General features: G+C 41.7%; 1 protein-coding gene across 2 annotated transcripts in view; it reads left to right on the top strand.

The window, feature by feature from the left end:
- IGSF3 (immunoglobulin superfamily member 3) overlaps positions 1-18,515 on the top strand; it is a 123,032-nt gene that overhangs the window by 19,717 nt on the left and 84,800 nt on the right. For both annotated transcript variants that reach the window (XM_063126789.1, XM_063126788.1), the window contains exon 3: positions 14,065-14,442. In XM_063126789.1, coding sequence (XP_062982859.1) covers positions 14,065-14,442 — 378 coding nt within the window. The remainder of the gene's footprint in view (positions 1-14,064; positions 14,443-18,515) is intronic.

The following is an 18,515-nucleotide window of genomic DNA, read 5'->3' as shown; positions in this document are numbered from 1 at the left end:
TTAGAAAATCAATAATGGACAAGTTTGACTGAAAGTTGGCTTTTTCTACCCTGGTTGCCCTTCCTCTGCACATATCAGATGTGTTCTAGAGCCTGTACTTGGGTACCAGCTGTGTGATAGAATATGCCCTGGGATACTCTAGTAGTTTCCCCCAATCTTGTTCTCCAGATGTTTTGAACTGCAACACCCATAATCTCTGACCATAGGTTGAGTTCTCTGAGTTGATGGGAGCTGTGGCTGCCGCAGTGTGCAAGGGGTTCTGTGGCAGATGTCCATGACTATCCTTGACAGGTGAATTGATGAAAATGTTCTTTGAAGGTATAACACTTGAAAACAATTGCCTCTCATAGAAGGTATTGTATTGGCAACTTACAAGCATTTTGAAATTAAAAAAAAGGAGGAAGATAGGTTCCCTTGTCATCTGGAATTTTCTGAAATAGACATGGCTACATAAGGGGATGCAATCAGTGTGTTTTATTTTATTTATTCCATTTCTATATTGCCCGATACCTGAAGCTCTCTAGGCAGTTCCCCAAGCAAAATTTAAAATCATAGAATATAAAAACATAAAAGTTTAAAACATAATAAGTTTTAAAAAGTTTAAAACCAAAGAAAAATAAAAGCCAGCAGCAGTGCAAAAATCTAAAAATACACTAATATACTTTTTTAAATCTGAAGGACTACAAAGCCTGGGAGAGAATCAAGAGGACTTAGCTGGTGCTGAAAGTACTACAACATAGGTGCCAGGCAAGCCTCACTGGGGCGGGCATTCCACCACCAGAGTGCTACCATTTAGTGTAAAGTCTGTGGGCGCAGAAGAAGTTTTTACAAAGAAGAAGCTTTCTGCCTTGAATCATCCAAGCCTTTTTATTTGTTAATGAATCCCTTTTGAGTCTGAAATCTTGGATACACTAAAATGAGATAAACAAAAATTCCCACTCCTTGTTAGGTATGTAAGCCTTGCCTCCAGTTTCAAATCAGATAGGACCAAATATGTAAAGCAACAGATGAAGATCAATGCTTCTGTGTTCTTGATCTAACTAGGGGATTTAGTCTGGAACAGTCATTCTCTTGTTGTGGATATTTCCCCCCCCTTCTATGTGTTTGTTTTCGTAAACAATTAAAAGCTCACATCCTTGCTGTCAAGTGTATACTCAATCAGTATTTAAAAAAATGTTCAGTAAGCTTAGCCTTGAGGGATACATCTGAAATATTGCCAAGGATTGGAACCAGCCCCTGAAGTTAACATAAAACTCTGCTTTATGTTAATTGGAGTAATTCAGAAATTATCATTGAGCCATAGAGAGTAGCTGCTAGAGGCTCAGTGTTCAAGTACTCCAGAGGTCATACCTTGCACATACAATGCATAATTTGTACGTGCAATGCCATAGAACAGGTTTCTCAGCTGTTTATCTCCAAGATCGATACTATCCTTTTCAGTCTTCACTGATGACCTAAAGAATCCTTTGCTGCTATAAGCTAAAAGCAGAAAACCTGTTTTGTCCTATTATTATTAATAATATTATTCCGCCTTTTCCCCAGTACTGAGATTCAAGGTGGTTTAAGATTAAAACACATAAATACAAATTTACAAAAGTTAAAATAGAATTAAACCCACAGTAAAATTAAAAGCATTTAAAAAAATTAAAAAACAGTAACAAATAATATATATCGGGTCCGTAGTTTGGGGGTGCTCTTGGATCCAGAACTGTCACTTGAAGCACAGGTGAACTCAGTGGCAAAGAGCACCTTTTATCAGCTTAGGTTGATATACCAACTACGCCCTTATCTGGACAGAGATAGCCTAGCTACAGTTATCCATGCTCTGATAACCTCTTGCTTGGATTACTGCAATGCGTTATACGTGCCAGTCCAGGTCCGGGCCCGATTCAAAGTGCTGGTATTGACATTTAAAGCCCTAAACGGTTTGGGGCCAGGTTATTTGGAGGAATGCCGCCTCCCATATGTACCTGCCCGGACCTTAAGATCATCTACAGGAGCCCTTCTCTGTGAGCCCCTGCCAAAGGAAGTGAGGCAGGTGGATACTAGAAGGAGGGCTTTCTCCGCTGTGGCACCCGGGTTGTGGAATGAGCTCCCCAGAGAGGTCCGCCTGGCACCTACACTGTACTGCTTTCGTCGCTAGCTGAAGACCTTTTTATTCTCTCAGTATTTTAACACTTAATTTTAACTTAAATTTTACTGTTCTAACTCTGTATTTTAATCTTATATCAATTTTGTTGTGTGGTTTTATCCTGGTTGTGCTTTTTATACTGTATTTTGTAATTGTGCTTTTAACATGTTGGTTGTTTTATTATGGTTTTAAATTTTGTGAACCGCCCAGAGAGCTTCAGCTATTGGGCGGTATAGAAATGTAATAAATAATATATTACATTATTATATTCTCATTAGCAGAAAGGAAAAATATGGCCATATATGAAAATCACATCCAAAGCATAAGATGAACAACAGAAAGAGAAGAATAAATAATTTTAATAAGGGCCTGTGCTGTCAGGAAAAAAACCATGATGTATATAGTAGTACTTAAAGATTCTACATTTAGCAAAATGTTATTTGTGTTGATATAGTAATGGAAAGATTTGACACGTTATTAATAACATAGCATGTTATTAGAAATTGTAGGAGGAGGAGCTGGGTTTGGAGTCATACTTTACATTTTAGACTGTAAGCCTTTTGAGATGGGAAATTGTCCATTTGTTTTCCTCTCTTTAAAGCTCTAGGCATGCTGATAATTATCTCTATAATTATTATAATAATACCTAAGCCATGAATGAGCTAAACAGGACCATATCCAGTTAAATATCAGACATTGTCCTTTCCAAGTGGCAAATGGGTGTTGAATTGTACTAGCCACTTTAAATTTAGTGTATATGTGAAATCTGGTTGGTTTCCTCCTATTCTTGTTAAAATTTGCCATCGAGCATTTTTGACAGTGCAACACATGTGGGCTATGGAGAGCCATTTCTGGATTAATAATATCCTTCTTCACAGATTAAATAGCACAACTCCTTTTGGTTCTGATAACGTGCAAACCAGCCCTGACCTTTTTTTCAAAAATAAAAATCTGTTTGTTTGCTTTGGCAGAATAACTTGAAAGTGGGACTGGGAGCTGGGATGAAGATAAGGGCATGTCACGTTGTGTAGCAGCTGTGCCAACGAAAGACATTTATGCAAATCATTTTCAATAGCTGAGACTTTGCCATTCATTGGGAAATCAAATCATTGTAAAACTCCTGCAATTGTGGCTCTAGCCCTAGAGATGGTGTCAAACCTTAAGCTGCAGTGTACAATGGTCGGTTTGTGCAAACAGAGATTGTGTTTTGAAAAATTCAAAAGCAGTGTTACTCTGATCTTTCTGTAAAAGATTTTATTCAGGAGAGCTACTGTCCGCTTGATACACACAACCAAACATGAAGACTACAAAAACTCTGTGCTGCATTCCCGTCTCCCCCCCCCCCCCGCCGACCATATCACAGCAGGAAAAACAGAGGCTACAGAGCAGTAAAATGGTCAAATGTAGCTTGAGAACAAGCTACCTTATATTTGACCCTTTTAATGCTCCATAGCAATTCGCAGCTGAAATTCAGTAGCAAACTGCCAATGTTTTTGTCTCTGATGCTAAATTTGATGGCATGGCAGGAGTGTGGCCTTTGGGAAGGTGTAAAAATGTCCCCCAGACCTCCCAAAGTTGTCCTGCTATAGATTCTGGAAAGGTCTCTCCTATCTAACAGCTCAAACATTTCAGTCTGATTTATGGCAAATGGATTGACATGGCTGGCTTGACTCTCCCCCCCCCCCCCCCGCTGCTACTTAACAAGTGTTCCACTGTGCTCTGGTGAGCTTGAGAAGCCAGCCCTTCCTCCCAAATTTGAAGTGCAGAGTTAGACAGTTATCGTCCCAACAGCTTGCTTGGCTACAATACGTTTGAGTGCCTTTGCCAGGCAGCTATGCCTACATGTTCCTTGCCTGCCTTTCCTGCTGGAAAGGTTGGTGGTAGAAAGACTTCCTTGGTGATGACTGGGCAGACATGTTTGTCTCCACCAAGCAGCTGCCAAGCCAGGATTGGGGCAGGAACTTGGCAACCAGGTTTTGGCTTGGTTAATAAGGCTATCAAAAATTGTAGGCCCATGGGACTGATGTCTTTTCAGTAAAACTGGAATTGGTTGCTACATGATCTTTTGGTAGATCTTGAAGTGGGACATCAGATAATGTTGAACTTGGACCAGAAAGATTTGGGTTCAAATCCCTGTTCAGCCTTAAAGCACTGGCCATGTCGTGCCATCTTAGTTCAGAGTAGTGTGACTGGAATTATCCCATTTTATCCTTGCTGTAAGGATAAAATGGACTAACCTCATGTACGTTTCTCTGAATTTCTTGGACAAAGAGAGGGATACAAATATAATACACTGTCTTACGTAGAGCTGTGCAATTTATTGAGGAAGACAGTGGAAGAAAATGCTCAGTTTTCAGGATTGGGGTTTTTTACATGGAAAAAAGCCTTGTGGCAGCTCCAACCCCACCACAACACTCTCAGCATTCTCCTTGCCATGTTTCTGGGTCCATAATGTGTGTGGAAACAATGCTTTATGATGGGACCCAGAAATATGACAGGGAGGATGCAGAAAGGTTGGTCGGTTGGAGCTGCCATGAGAATTTTTTTTAAGTGTAAAAAGGACACTATATCTAAGGTAAGGCACCCCCCAAACATCTCTCAGAAATTTCTCCCTCTCCCCACAAGCAGCCAAAAACCCCTCCTTTTCAAGGGGGATGAGTGGTCCCACAAAAGTGGGTGATGATCCTTAATCTGCTTATTATTCCTTTTACCTCTTCAATGGAAATTTGAGTGTGACAGTGGTTGCATGGAAACCAGTAAAAGCAGTTACTTATATAGGCACTCCACACTGCTGGTGTAAGGTTGAAGATGCTCTTAGCAAGTACACTTGCACATATATATGCAGTGTTCACATGGTGGCAATATAGAACTCAGATAGAAGCTGTGCTGCAGCTGTGTAAAGGTGACATGCCTGTAGGCCAGTCCACAGGCTAAAGTAGTCTTATGTGTGAATAGACTACTTGCTTTTTAAAAAAGTTTAATCCAGAATTACAAGGTGACAGAATTTATTATTGCCATAAAGTGAACTTCCATATGGTTTTCATTTACTTTTCAGTTTCTAGGGTAGCTTTTTTGTTTTTAAAGACCAGATATGCAAGTCTGCTCCTCTTCTCTCATGCCCAAATCCATTACAATACTGCTTGGCAGCCTTTTCCATGGTTACAGCAGTCCTGGTATTGTTGCTATATTGTTCAAAGGTTTGCCATTGGATGCCAGCTGTGTCGCTGACATATTAGCCAGATGCCACCCCTAATTGTAACCCAGCCTTTTCAAAATCACTCACTCTGTGAGTGCTCCCCTCCCCTTTCCAGTGGAGATTAAAAGCATCTGCTTAAAACAGGCCTTGTTTAAAGGAACATGCATGCACACAAAAAACAAACCTCCAAACAGTAAAACTAGGAATTTATTTGATTTGGAAAATGTCTTGATTCTCTATCCCTAATTGTATAGTTGGTTCAGTGAGATGAATTTTCTGCTTGTGAAACATACTATTTGTATGTTTCCCTGTTGCTGAATACCCACATCAAACTTTCTCTGTAGTGACCTATTTATAAAGCGCTATTAATCCTGAGTGCAAAGATCCTAATTCAGTGTGCATTAAATTGGCTGTATTTCTTGTAAATGGGGACTTGGAGTATTAGCCAATCTAGCATAATAGGCAGCAAAGTAGCCTTTTAGTCTCCCTTTCTAGTACCCATTAGCTAAAAATTTATTAACTTTTTCCCCTTGTCTTCCTCTTAAACCGCATTCTTTTATAATGAGGGGAAATATAATTTGGAGCAGCAGTGTGTTCTACCCAGTCTAATAGTTTGAATTGCACTCCATCTGTTCAGCTGCATGGTCTGATGGATCTGCTGAGCAATTTTTCACCATTTATTTTAGAGCTGGTAAGAACACTCTCCTGGACCTATTCCAAGGCTTCTGGTGGGAAAACTTCATATTTGGAATCTGTTGGCCAGCAAGACAATTCAACTGAGTTAATAATTCACGGATGGCAAACCTACCTCTTCCTTACTTTCAGTAGTTTAATTTTGTTATTTTTTAAAAAATAAAAGATTTAATTCCTTATTGGAATTATGAAAAACACCACATACATTTATAACTTTTGCCTCATTATTCTGCATGATCTATTTTTCAGGATTCCGCATATATTTTCAAGAGTACTGAATGTCCATTTGTGCCAATTTCAAGGCTTTTTTTTTTAAGCTTAATTACTAGGGGTGGATGGATGGGTGTGATTTTGGGGGGGAAGAGGCAGATCACAGCTGAAGAGGAAAGGGTTAATCTTCCCCTCCCTATTTGTTGCAAACACCTCCCTTCCTTATTTGACAATGAAATTTAAGAAAAAACATTTAAATTGGTGCCATTGGAAGATTTGTTCTAAATTTGATTGCCGGGGATTTCCAGGGAGGATTGCGGTTTGGCAGGAAAGTGTTAACCTTCCCCTGCACTGTGGAACACCCCCCCCCAAATTACCTCCTACACATGGCAGATAACTTTGGGGGGGGTAGTGTATTTGCAGTGGATGGGGAATTGATTGGCTGACTTTGCCTGTGAAATTTAAATAAATCCTAGTTGATATTTCTAAATTTGCATGTATAGATATAAATTAGCATATGCAAATTTTATATAGAGTTATATCCTATGGGCCTAGGCCCCTAATCTTTTGAGTGCCTAGTAACACTCCTGTGTAAATGGCTTATTTAATGTTATAACCACAAGCAACAAGAGCCAGGTAGATCAGCTTCACCAGGATCATATATTGCAGCTACTGAGGACAGAGGCTTATGAGTTGCAAATCCCAGGGGCTCTGTTGTAGCAACAAATAAGGTAGATTGCTGCAAGTTGCTGGCTTCACTGTCAGTGTGGCATGAACTACAGGCAAGACACAATTGCTATACAATGAAGCAGATAGGAGCTGTCTTACTCATTTGCCTCTCTCCTTGTTTGCCACTGGTGCAGCTTGCTTATAATCTCAAGTCCCAGGGAAGAATGCAGACAGCAATGTATGATGGAGCTCAATGTCCTTTAATTGATTTGGTTCTGCTTTTGTTATTGCTTGAGCCTGCTGTTTCAGTAACTTTCAGATTGATTAAACCCACCATACTGACTGAGGGGGCTAAATACTTTTGGGGAAGAGTTTAAACAAATAAATAATGGGTTGAATCTATACTTAGAGTAGACCTACTGAAATTAATGGAATATTTGAATACATCCTCTCTCTAAGTGTGACTAAATCTGGATCTGACACAGTAAATTTAACTTTGCAAAATGGGTTAAATTCTTTGCTTTAAAAAAGAGTTACTTTTGTAGAAGTTTGTTTGTGATTGGAAGAACTTATCAAGACAGTGTAGCTAGAGTCTCTCAGTGTTCTGCTTCACATTGAGAAAATGCAGGAACCAGAGTGGGAAGGAAAACCAAAGATACAGACATTAATCTATAACCTTGTACTGTTGCCTTTGCTATCTCCCTTTTATGTAGCCAAGCACAGAACACATAGGATTTTATAAACCAAGAAAGCTTTATTAATTACATTAAATAAACAAGTAACTCTGAAATGTCCCTATCAATATATGTTCTCTCAACCACCATACCTGAAATCAATCTCTCAATCAGCACAGACCTTCACTGAATCTTGGTCTCACATCAAATCCCCTCCCCTCTCTCTCTGATCTAAAACGTTTCTCATCCCTGTCTGACTCATACAAGCACAGCTCCCAGCTTTTATAGCACACTAGCTGATATGCCCAGTGTTGCTTGGGTCCATGGATAATGTTTATAACGTTTATTAATGTTTATAACATTAATTTCTATGCAACTTACTCATCTTTAGGTTGGTTTTTTTTTTAGTTTGGTTGAGTAAGTAAATTCCTTTGTTAGAATAAATGGAAAATTGTGTTAATAAGATACAAACCTAAAAATATGTTTTCAAAATATACCCAGCATTGCACAGATACCTGAATAACATATTGTAGGAAAGCAGATCCACCACCTTATCGTGCTGATGGCATTATGCCACTGCTATGGAGCCACATAGACGATAAAGCAATTTTCAATAACTCCAGCAGAAGAAATTGTATTTATGGAATGTCCTGAAGGAATAATAGCAATTTGTATGAGTACATTGAAGAATTGATTTGAGAATAAAAATAAAGATTTAAAGCACCAGAGCTTTGCTCTCCACTTTTTTCCTTGGTTTGGTGGTGCTTCTTTCCCTTGCTTTTGTACTGGTACATTGTACTGCCAGACCTATCAGCATGCCAGATTTCAAGTTTCTACCCAGCATTGCTCGCCACCCCACCCTCCCGCAATGTCTGCGAGATAATCATCTTAAAGTAGCAGGCCAGTGCTAGGCCTGTGAGTTATTATTATTATTTATTTATTTATTTATATAGCACCATCAATGTACATGGTGCTGTACAGAGTAAAACAGTAAATAGCAAGACCCTGCCTCATAGGCTTACATTCTAATAAAATCATAATAAAACAATAAGGAGGGGAAGAGAATGCACCAAACAGGCACAGGGTAGGGTTAACCTAGGGTGACCAACTGTCAGGATTTCCCCAGATTTGTCCTGGTTTTTGTTCTTTCCATGGTGTCAGGGGGGATTTTCTATAATTTTCAATAATGTCCTGGAATGACACACCTTCCCCTTTAAGGCTGCCATTAGCATGGCAGGAGGGAATGACGTGCTTTCTTGAGGCACATCATTCCCCCACCCCGAGCTCCAATTGAGGTCTTAAAGGGGAAAGTGGGTCATTCGTGGACATTATAGAAAAGGCCCCAATTGGAGTGGATGGTGGTGGTGCAGAATGAAATCCTTTCCCCTCCTCCACTCCAATCGGGTTCTTTAAGGTGGCGGGGGAATAACGTACTTTCTGCAGGACTCAGAAAGCTGCTTCCCCACACACACACTAGGTGTCCTCTTTTTTGGTTTCCCAAATATGGTCACCCTAGTTAACCTCTAAACAAATTCAATTCAATCCCCCCCCTCTTATCTTCACGACAACCCTGCAAGGTAGGCCTGTCCTAGGCCTGTGAGGTGATTTTAAAACAAATTAAATTAGTTTCTTTTCTCTCTCTCTCCCTCCCTCAACGCCTCTCTCACCTTCAATGCCTTGAAGCTATTGTCATGATTTCACAGAAAATAAAAACTATAACTCCCAGCATGCCTTTTGCCCAGAGCTGCGACCTCTTTCCCTTCTGCTCCCAATGGAGCCTAGTAACTGAGGCAGACAACCCAGGCGCTCTCCCATGAGGCCCAGGATGGGGAGCCACTACCAGATAAAGGCTTCCAAAGCCTGATAAATCTTCCCTCCCACCCAAGGCATGCTGGGAGTTGTAGGCATAAGCCTAGGTCCTGAATAATGTATTAACTCTTTGAACACCGTCTGAGGTGTGGTGGAAGACAACTGTAGAGCAGGCCATCTTAGTTGTGGCACCCTGCTTAGGGATTTCTTTTTCCCAGGCAGGCTTGCCTAGTGACTTCGTTAGTGACTTTTAAGTGCCAAGTTAATTTTTTAAAAAAAATATTTTCCAAAGCCTTTTAACTTGAGGTTTTTTTTATGTTGGTTCCCCCCACCCTGTTATAACTAAACCACAACATTCCAAGAAAAGATGCAAGACTTACTGAATAAAGTTTATTAATTTTATGTAAAAGCCTGACTTTACTATTGAAACGGAAGAGTGAATGGATGAATAACTGACAGCTGAGGCTAGAATGGAATGTTGGACGGAGTTAGTGGCAGTTGGTTTGTGGGGGCTGAGTTAGGACTGAGAGATAGTGATGGCAGTACTACACCTCCCAGCATGCCTTTGGTGGCCCTCAGGTGCCCATGTCTTCTGAGAGGTGCTTTCCTCCTCTTGTGGCTGATGCTGCTCCTTGACACAGCATCGAGGAGTAGCATCGCTAAGGAGGGGAGGTAAGCAGCTGTCAGTGGATATGCACAACTCCAGCCAAGTCCTGCTGGGACTGCCTCAGCCCACACTTCTCACCTACAAAGTGCTCCATCAGGAGCCTGTACTGAAGGGCCAAGACTGGGCTGGGTACTTCATCAAGTCTGTTTCTGGGTATGCGCAGAGTGCTTCCCTTCCCTCTTAAGGATGAAGGCTGCGTGTGTGCTTCCCTCAGTTTCTGAGAAAACTGATATCAGGATGGGGTGCCTTTGAGCATGTCCAGAGTTCAGCCTCTCAAAGACATGCTGTTGTATCTAGTTATGATTTTAAAACCACACATGGCAGGTAGGAGGTGGCACCGCAAATGGATGCAGCCCATTTATGTGGGTTGTTTCCTTTTATGTGGAATTGGGGTGACTGACTTTAGGAATCACAATGACCGCCAAAGGCCAGTAAGTCTGGCCTCCTACCCAAGGCATGCTGGGAGTTGTAGGCGTAAACCTAGTTTTTAATTAAATTCTTTATAAAATACTTTAAACCCCAAAATTCATGTTTTTAGATTTTTTTCTGATCCATGTACACAAAGTCCTGTCTGGGTGAACAACATTAAGGCAGTACCATATGTGGAAGTGGGTAAACATTTAGGGACAAATATGACACACATACTTTCCGCTTTATAGGTAGACATACACTTCACCCTCTTTCACTCACTTAGCCAATCACCACACCTATGCAAATCCACCATTCCTCCAGCCAATCATTTCCCTCTCGCCGTAGAGATATTCAACATAAAATCAGAGATATAACAGGAATACATAATTATAACTATAAACTCTAACATCACATGGACACACACACGATGAAATTGCCACAACATGGCCATAGCTGTCTGACTAGATCAAAGGTAGTGAACCTGTGACCCTCCAGAAGTTGTTAGGCTAGAACTCCCATAATTTTGGATCATTGGTCATGTTGGTTGAAGCTGATGGGAGTTGGAGTCCAACAACATCTAGAAGGCCGCGGGTTCCCAACTGTGATATAGACAAACTTTTAGGCTATGCAAACTGAGCTCTTTAATGTGGTTATAGAGCCATCTTTTGGAACCTCTTCCACTATGTATGTCCATTTCAACTCTTTTTTTTTTTTTTTAGCGAATTGTTGCTTTCTGTGTTCCATACTCCAATCACAGTATTCCTCTTGCAAGTCCAGACTGCCTTTTTTTTTAACCATGTGAATAAGATTGCATGTCTGCCAAGAATCAGGACTGCCCTATACTACAGAAAAACTGGGAGTGGCTGTTTGGATAAAAAGACTAGATGTTCATCTGCTTGATTAGCTGAACTTTCATATGTAATCATCACAACTATTCACTCTTGCATAGTTTTGCAAGCATCCTAAGGAGATTAATTGCTGCTTAACAGATCTATTAGAAATGAAACTGACATGCCTGCCTTCTTGTATGTTCTCATAGCCTTGGGGAATATTCTTGGAGTTGAGGCAATGGCATGTGTGAATTTCTATTAACACTTAATGTGATTCCTCTGTATAATACCACTTCTGTAGTGTAGGAGCTTAATGCAAAGATGTTTCACTTCCAGCTGTGTATTGCATGTGGAAATTGTAAGCAAATGTAAGTTTGCATGTTATCTTGGAGACATGCTTTAGTGCAGAAGCCAGATAGAATTGGCATGTCCCACTGAAGCTTTATTACAGGCTTTCAGCCTGTTCACTTGAGGGCTAAAACTGAGGAAGGGGTGTGTGTGTGCCTGCAAGCCTTGCACCCAACATTCCGGTCCACTCACATTCCCATTTTGAGGGAGAAGGTCTGAAGGGGGCTTCTGCTTATGTTTGTTTGAATGTGAGTAGAAGCCTCTGTGAAATCAGGAGCACTTGATAAATAAGGGTTCCCAGTAGCATAGAGGGTTCTACTTACGTTCAGTGTGGGAAAGTTGAATATTGAGGGGATGGGACATTGGGGGCAGTGTTTGCATGCACACCCACATCCCCTCCCCATTTTTGGTACTCATGTCACCAGAGTGCAAAGATATCAAAACTATTCTCTATATTTTTGGTTTTTTCCTATTTTGATGAGAATTCTAGGCCTGCTCTCCAAGGCTAAGTTGCGAAATATGCTCTCATTCTCATTCCATATGAAGGAATCCATGGACAAAGAACATGCTGGCTTGCACTAAGAGGAAAATATTGGTGCTAACGTTATTTGTTATCCCTCAAAAAGCATCTAATCGTACCTGGTAATTTAAATTAAGGAGTCATGTTGAAACTTTCATTTATGTGTTAAGTAGGTGAATATAGCTGAGGGAAAACTTATTAGGCATAGTGAGGAGGGTCCTCTATTTTGTAGGATTTTATTATGTGGCATTTTTGCTTCACTAGAAATGAAATTGCAAGTATGCATTTGAGTCACTCTTGCAGCCTGATCAAGTCGTATTTACTTGGAAGCCCTACTTAATTCATTGGACTTGCTCTGAAGCAAGTGTGTCTACAATTGCTGCATTAGCTGAGCAAGGCTTTGCCTATGAGAGACTGTGGAAGATACTTCAGAATAGTTCTTGGTATTCTGTAACTCTCTTTCTTCAGTTGATGTAATGCATCTGTGTGGGTTTCTCCCCCCATCCACCCACCCTCATAGAGTGGTTTTCAAGTCAGCTGTAACATCTTCTGACACTAACAATGTCATCTGAGAGCTTGTAGAAACTAAGGATTAGAGTGGCAATGGAAGTAACTGCTTAGAATTTGCAAGCTAATGAGCTGTAATAAATATGCTTTAATTTACAGTTCTTCTAACTGTTAGAAGAAATGTATCTTAAATATTCTTGGGAAAAGACGTGTGTTTTGTATGTGTGTGTTTTCTCCCAAGGCCTGTTTTTATTAGTGAAAGTGTTCCTAGCTCTTGTACCATGTTCCCACAGTTATTCGTTAAAATATGTACAGTTATCAGTAGTTTGACAGGAAGAAAATTGATGAACCTAGGCAAAAGTGTTGCTTCCAGACAACACTTTTATTGACCAGTTCACACCTAATGGTGGCAAACCATGGATTAATTAACCCACAATTTATCATGGTGTATGCCGGTCAAGTTCCACGGCCATTTTGAATATTCAGCCCCTGATTAGGCAAATCAGGGGTTGCTACGTGATGTCTGAATCCAAAAATTATAGGTTAATTGTAGGTTAAACAACCCACAGTTAATCTAACTACTAATTGTAGGCTATTTAACCCACTATTAATCTATAGTGTCTGGGTTTGGACATCATGTAGTAATCCCCAATCAGGAGTTGTGGAATGCGTCCTATACATCCTGTGGCAAATCATGTGTTAATTAACCCACAATTTGCTGCAGTTACATGCAAACAGACCCTTTGTGTAATTGCCCTGCCTCGTTCACATAATTTTACTGGGGGTCCAGATGTTGACCTCCCTTTCAACCCTCCCACCACTACATCTGTCTTCTTCTTTTTTGGCACAAAACTAAGGAAAGAAAGATGGAATAGCTGCACAATGACTTGTCATTGGTAGTTCTAGGAGCTATTAATTTGGAAGCACTCCAAGTCTCCTACTTGGGAGTTATTTTGCTTGTTAAATTTACATGAGCTTTTCACTCTGAAATTAAAAATTGTACATATATTAATTAATCCATGGGGTTTTCTCCTTGGAGAGAGTGTGAGAGTCCATTATGCCTGAATATTCTTTTAATGTTTGTTTCTGCATAAGGATATGCTTTGTTGGGAAACAGCATTGCTGAATGACTGAGGTAGAAATAGAAGTATAAACATTCTGTGTTCGATCACAGAGCTGCTTATGGTCTTGAATAAGCAACAATAAAGCAACTTTCTTTCTTTAAGTAGACATAACTTCACCTGTTTCTATAGAGCATTAAGTTCCTTGCTGAGAAAACTTGAGGGACGTGCAATCAAAGACACGACTTGGGAATTAAATACGAACATATTGGAATTTATTTTTGTTAATAAACTGGCTATATCTAAACTCCTCTTTTCTTTCTTTCTTTCTTTCTCAGGATTGGCATTTGCACAACGTCAAGTCACTGTTCAAGACAGCCCTCTATACCGTACTGAAAATTCCCACATCACTATTTGGTGCAAAGTCAGTGGTTACCAAGGACCATCGGAACAGAATTTTCAATGGTCCATTTATCTCCCATCTGCTCCAGAAAGGGAGGTACAAATTGTCAGCACCATGGACCCATCCTTCCCTTATGCTATCTACACCCAGCGTGTCAGGAGTGGAGAAATCTATGTAGAGAGAGTCCAGGGAGATTCTGCTCTACTGCACATCACAGAACTCCAAGACAGGGATGCTGGCGAGTATGAATGTCACACACCCACCACTGATGAAAGATACTTTGGGAGCTACAGTGCCAAGATGAAGCTAGTGGGTAAGATGTTTTATTTTCTAGATCTTTGTTACCTTGAATCCTCTTGTTTAAAGCAGGACAGTAAGTAGTGTATAATGGCTGTAAATTATGAGGAGAGTGGTAAGGTGGATACATTTTGTGTGAAATTAAATCAAGAAGAATCAGGGAGATAGCAGGAGCTGCTGCTGAAGCTGTGGTGTTGGATAGGAGAAAACAACCTCCCAAATAAGACAAAAGTTTTGTGAGTCGAAAAACCGGGTGCAGGTGTAAAACCAGTCCTGGATGGGATTTCACTCCCCTTGAAGGACTGGGTATACAACTTGGGTGTTTTGCTGTCTTGAGAAACTTAAGCAGTGGCACGGAATGCATAATACCACCTCAGGCTTGTTCACCATCTGCAAACCCTATTTGGAGTAGCCAGAAATACATTAGCTACCTCCAAAAGGACTATAGTAATACACTTTACATGGGGCTATCTTTGGAGATGGTTCAAGATTTTCAGTTGGTGCAGATATCTGGCTACCCAGATGCTAACAGGGGCCAGAAAATCTGAATAGGTTATACTATTTTTGCACCATTTGCTTTCCAGTATGTTTCTGGATCCAATTCAAAGTGTTGGTATTAACCTTTAAATCCCTAAATGGCTTAAGACTAGGCTACTTTAAGGGACCCATATGGTCCTGCCTGAACACTCAGAGCTGATTCATAGGCCTTGCTTTTGTGCCCATCAGTAAAATTGGTTAGGTTGGCATGCATGAGAGACAGAGCCTTCTCTAGCGTGGCTCTATGGTTTTGGAGCCGTCTTCTGGCTGACTTATGCTTTGCCCCTTCAAGATGGCCTTAAAACCCCATCTTTTCACTACAGCTTTTCCTTAACAATGTGAATGGCTTGTGTAGTTTTCCTCCTAATAACTACACCTGTTTGATGTGCCTAATTGTATCCTGGAAGATTTGTCAATGTATGTTGCCTTGTGAGGGCTTAGCCCTAAAAAGCAGCTCATATAATAGTATGAATGAATGAATCAATAAATAAAAATGAAAATGCAATGTCAAATATGTGTTAGGGAGCAATCCTATGGGTGCTGTAGGATGGTGTGGATCTCCTCCGTGCCTATAGACAGAGCTAGGAACATGGAGAAGGAAAACTGTTTGTGGAACTTTCCTCCTAACTGAGACCTCATAAGAGAAGTCGGAGAAGGAGAAAAGGGGATATGCTGGTGGGTGGGGAAGGGAGAAGAGAAGCTGGGATACACAGTATCTATGACCCAGTCCTCACCCACTGAAAGGTTAATCAAGTAGATGGTCTCAGTGACCTATCTAGGTGCTTCTTGTATTTTAAAGGGCTGAAAAGCTAATATTTAAATCCAAAAAAATAATAATCAGTGAATTTGTTGGAAAACCTTGGGAAAATTTAAAGCAGTTCTATGATTTGTATCACTGCTTCAGTGTGCTGAACTATCCTTGTCATTTTTTGAAAGGGGTATGAATTTATTTATTTAAATAAATGTAATGAAGTCCAGAACTCAGATGCAAGGAATGGAAGGGGGGAAGTCAAGTCAGGGATTTGGCTTTTTAAATTGTTGAGGGGGGAATTTACAGACCTGATAGTCCCCAAACTTTTTGGCACCAGGGACAGGTTTCGTGGAAGACAATTTTTCACAGACGGGGGTTGGGGGTGGGGGTTGAGTGGATGGTTTTGGGATGATTCATGCACATTACGTTTATTGTGCACTTTATTTCTATTATTATTACATTGTAATATATAATGAAATAATTATACAACTCACCATAATGCAGAATCAGTGGGAGCCCTAAGCTTGTTTTCCTGCAACTAGGTGGGTTAGGCTGAGAGTCTGTGACTGGCCCAAAGTCACCCAGCAGATTTCAATGGCCAAGTGGGGACTAGAACCCGGATCTGGCAAGCCCCAGTCCAACACTCAAACCACTATGCCACACTGGATTAGACAATGGCAGGGCCTGTCCCCATAGAAAATGAATGGAGAACCTCCAGCCGACAGGCTGGATGCAGCCCCTGGGGGTTTCTATCCCTGTGCAAGCAAGCTTCTTTTGCTGTTAACTCTGATCACTGATTGGGGATAAGAGGATATTTAAAAGCGTTTAACCTTTAAATATCCTGCAAAGTATGGGATAGTTACAAAGATTTTGAGCAGTGCCTTTTGCAGGCAAGAGAGCTGCTGCACAGAATTAAGATGTGCATTTTACAGACCAGAGACCTGCTTACTTGTGAGTAGACATGCAGAGACTTTGAATTTGGGATGCTCTTTAAAAGTGTTGCGGAGTAATTCATTCAGAAGTCTTGTCCTGCTTGCTTCTGAGTAGGGCTAGACACACAGAGAGAGGCGCGGGCAGGCAGCGCTGCTTGCACCTGCCCGGCGGCCAGGTAGAGCGTGCTCGCCCAGAGCCCCCTTCCTCCTCCCTCAACAGCAGGAAAGGAAGCGCCGCCCTGCCCGCTACACTTGCGTACACGAGGAGGAGCAAGAGAAAGAAAGCAGGGGCAGCCGTAGCTCAGTTTCCCCGCAGTCGAGCTGGTTGCAGCCACCTTTGGCCCGCATTTTACACACACACATACACACACACACACACACTGCAACGGGAAGTTTCCCGGGCTTGAAAGTCAGCGGTTATCTTGTCCCTTCTCAGTTGATGGCCCTGGGAGAGAGGCTTACCCAAACATGTTTAAAGAGTGGGCGGGGCTTAGCAGCAGATTAGGGGGTTCAATTGAACCTGTTGAACCTGTTGCCTGCACGCCAATGCAGCCAGATGAGGAGAAGAGGGCTAGATTTCTTACAGCTATTCCCTCTTCTGGTTCTTCCCCAACCTCATGGTTCCTGGCAGCCTTACCAGCTTGCCCTCGGGTTTGGTGCTACTGCTGCTGAATGCCAGGTCAGTTCAAAACAAAATCTCCCTCATCCTTGATCTGATTGTGGATGAGGAGGCTGACCTGGTTTGTATCGCTGAGACCTGGGCGGGTGAACACAGGGATTACTCTCACCCAACTTTTCCATGATCTATAGAAATACGATCTCCCTCTCTAGGCTTCCCTGAGGGCAGGACTTGAGTGTCTCTACTTTGTGTTGGGTACCTGAGACAGATTAGGGATTCTGCTGGTATACTGTCCACCCTGCTGCCCATCAGTCTCCCTGTCTGAGCTGATGGAGGTTGTTTGGGATTTGGTGTTGAGGACCCCCAGGATGGTGGTTCTGGGGAATCTCAATTTCCATGCCAAGGCTGCTGTATCCAGAGCGGCTCAGGAGTTCATGGCTGCCATGACAATCATGGAGCTGTCTCACATGTCATCGACCCAACATATGCAAAAAGACACGCACTTGATCTGGTTTTCTTGACTGGGCACGAGGATGGTGATCTGAAAGTGGGGGATTTAACATCTATCCCCTTGGCTTGGTCAGATCACTTTCTATTGAGGTTTAGACTCTTGGCAGCCTCTCCTCTCTGCAAGGGGTGGGGGGCTATTAAAATAGTCTGCCCCTGGAAACTAATGAACTCCAATAGATTCCAGAGGGCTCTAGGGGATTTTCCTGCTGGTATGGCTGGTGCTCCTGTCAGAACTCAGGTTGCTCTGTGGAATGCAGAGATCTCAGGTTGTTGGACACCACATTTAATGCAGCTCCACTAGCGCTGTCTAGTCCAGTTTTATTGGATGAGTTTCAGTTATTGAGGCTTGGCCCTTGCCCTTCATGGCTCATTACATCAATTAAATGGGATTGCCAGCTGTGTCCAGGTTGTAAATTCCTCCCTGAGAGAGGAAGTGGTGCCAGTCTCTTTAAAAGAGGCGGTAATCAGACCACTCCTGAAGACGCCTAACCTGGACCTGGAGGATGTTAACAGGCTGGTGGCTAATATCCCCTTCCTGAGCAAGGTGCTTGAGCAGGTTGTTGTAGGACAACTCCGGGCACTCTTGAATGAAACAGATTATCTAGATCCATTTCAATCAGGCTGCAGGTCTGGTTTTGGAATGGAAACTGCTTTGGTTGCCCTGTGGGATGACCTTTGCCAGGAGAGGGGGAGTGCGACCCTGTTGTTTCTCTTGGACCTCTCAGCAGCTTTCAATACCA

The sequence above is a fragment of the Elgaria multicarinata genome, chromosome 5 (genome assembly GCF_023053635.1).
Source record: "Elgaria multicarinata webbii isolate HBS135686 ecotype San Diego chromosome 5, rElgMul1.1.pri, whole genome shotgun sequence".
In the NCBI taxonomy this organism is placed as follows: Eukaryota; Metazoa; Chordata; class Lepidosauria; order Squamata; family Anguidae; genus Elgaria; species Elgaria multicarinata.
This window is presented reverse-complemented; position numbering and strand designations above follow the sequence as displayed.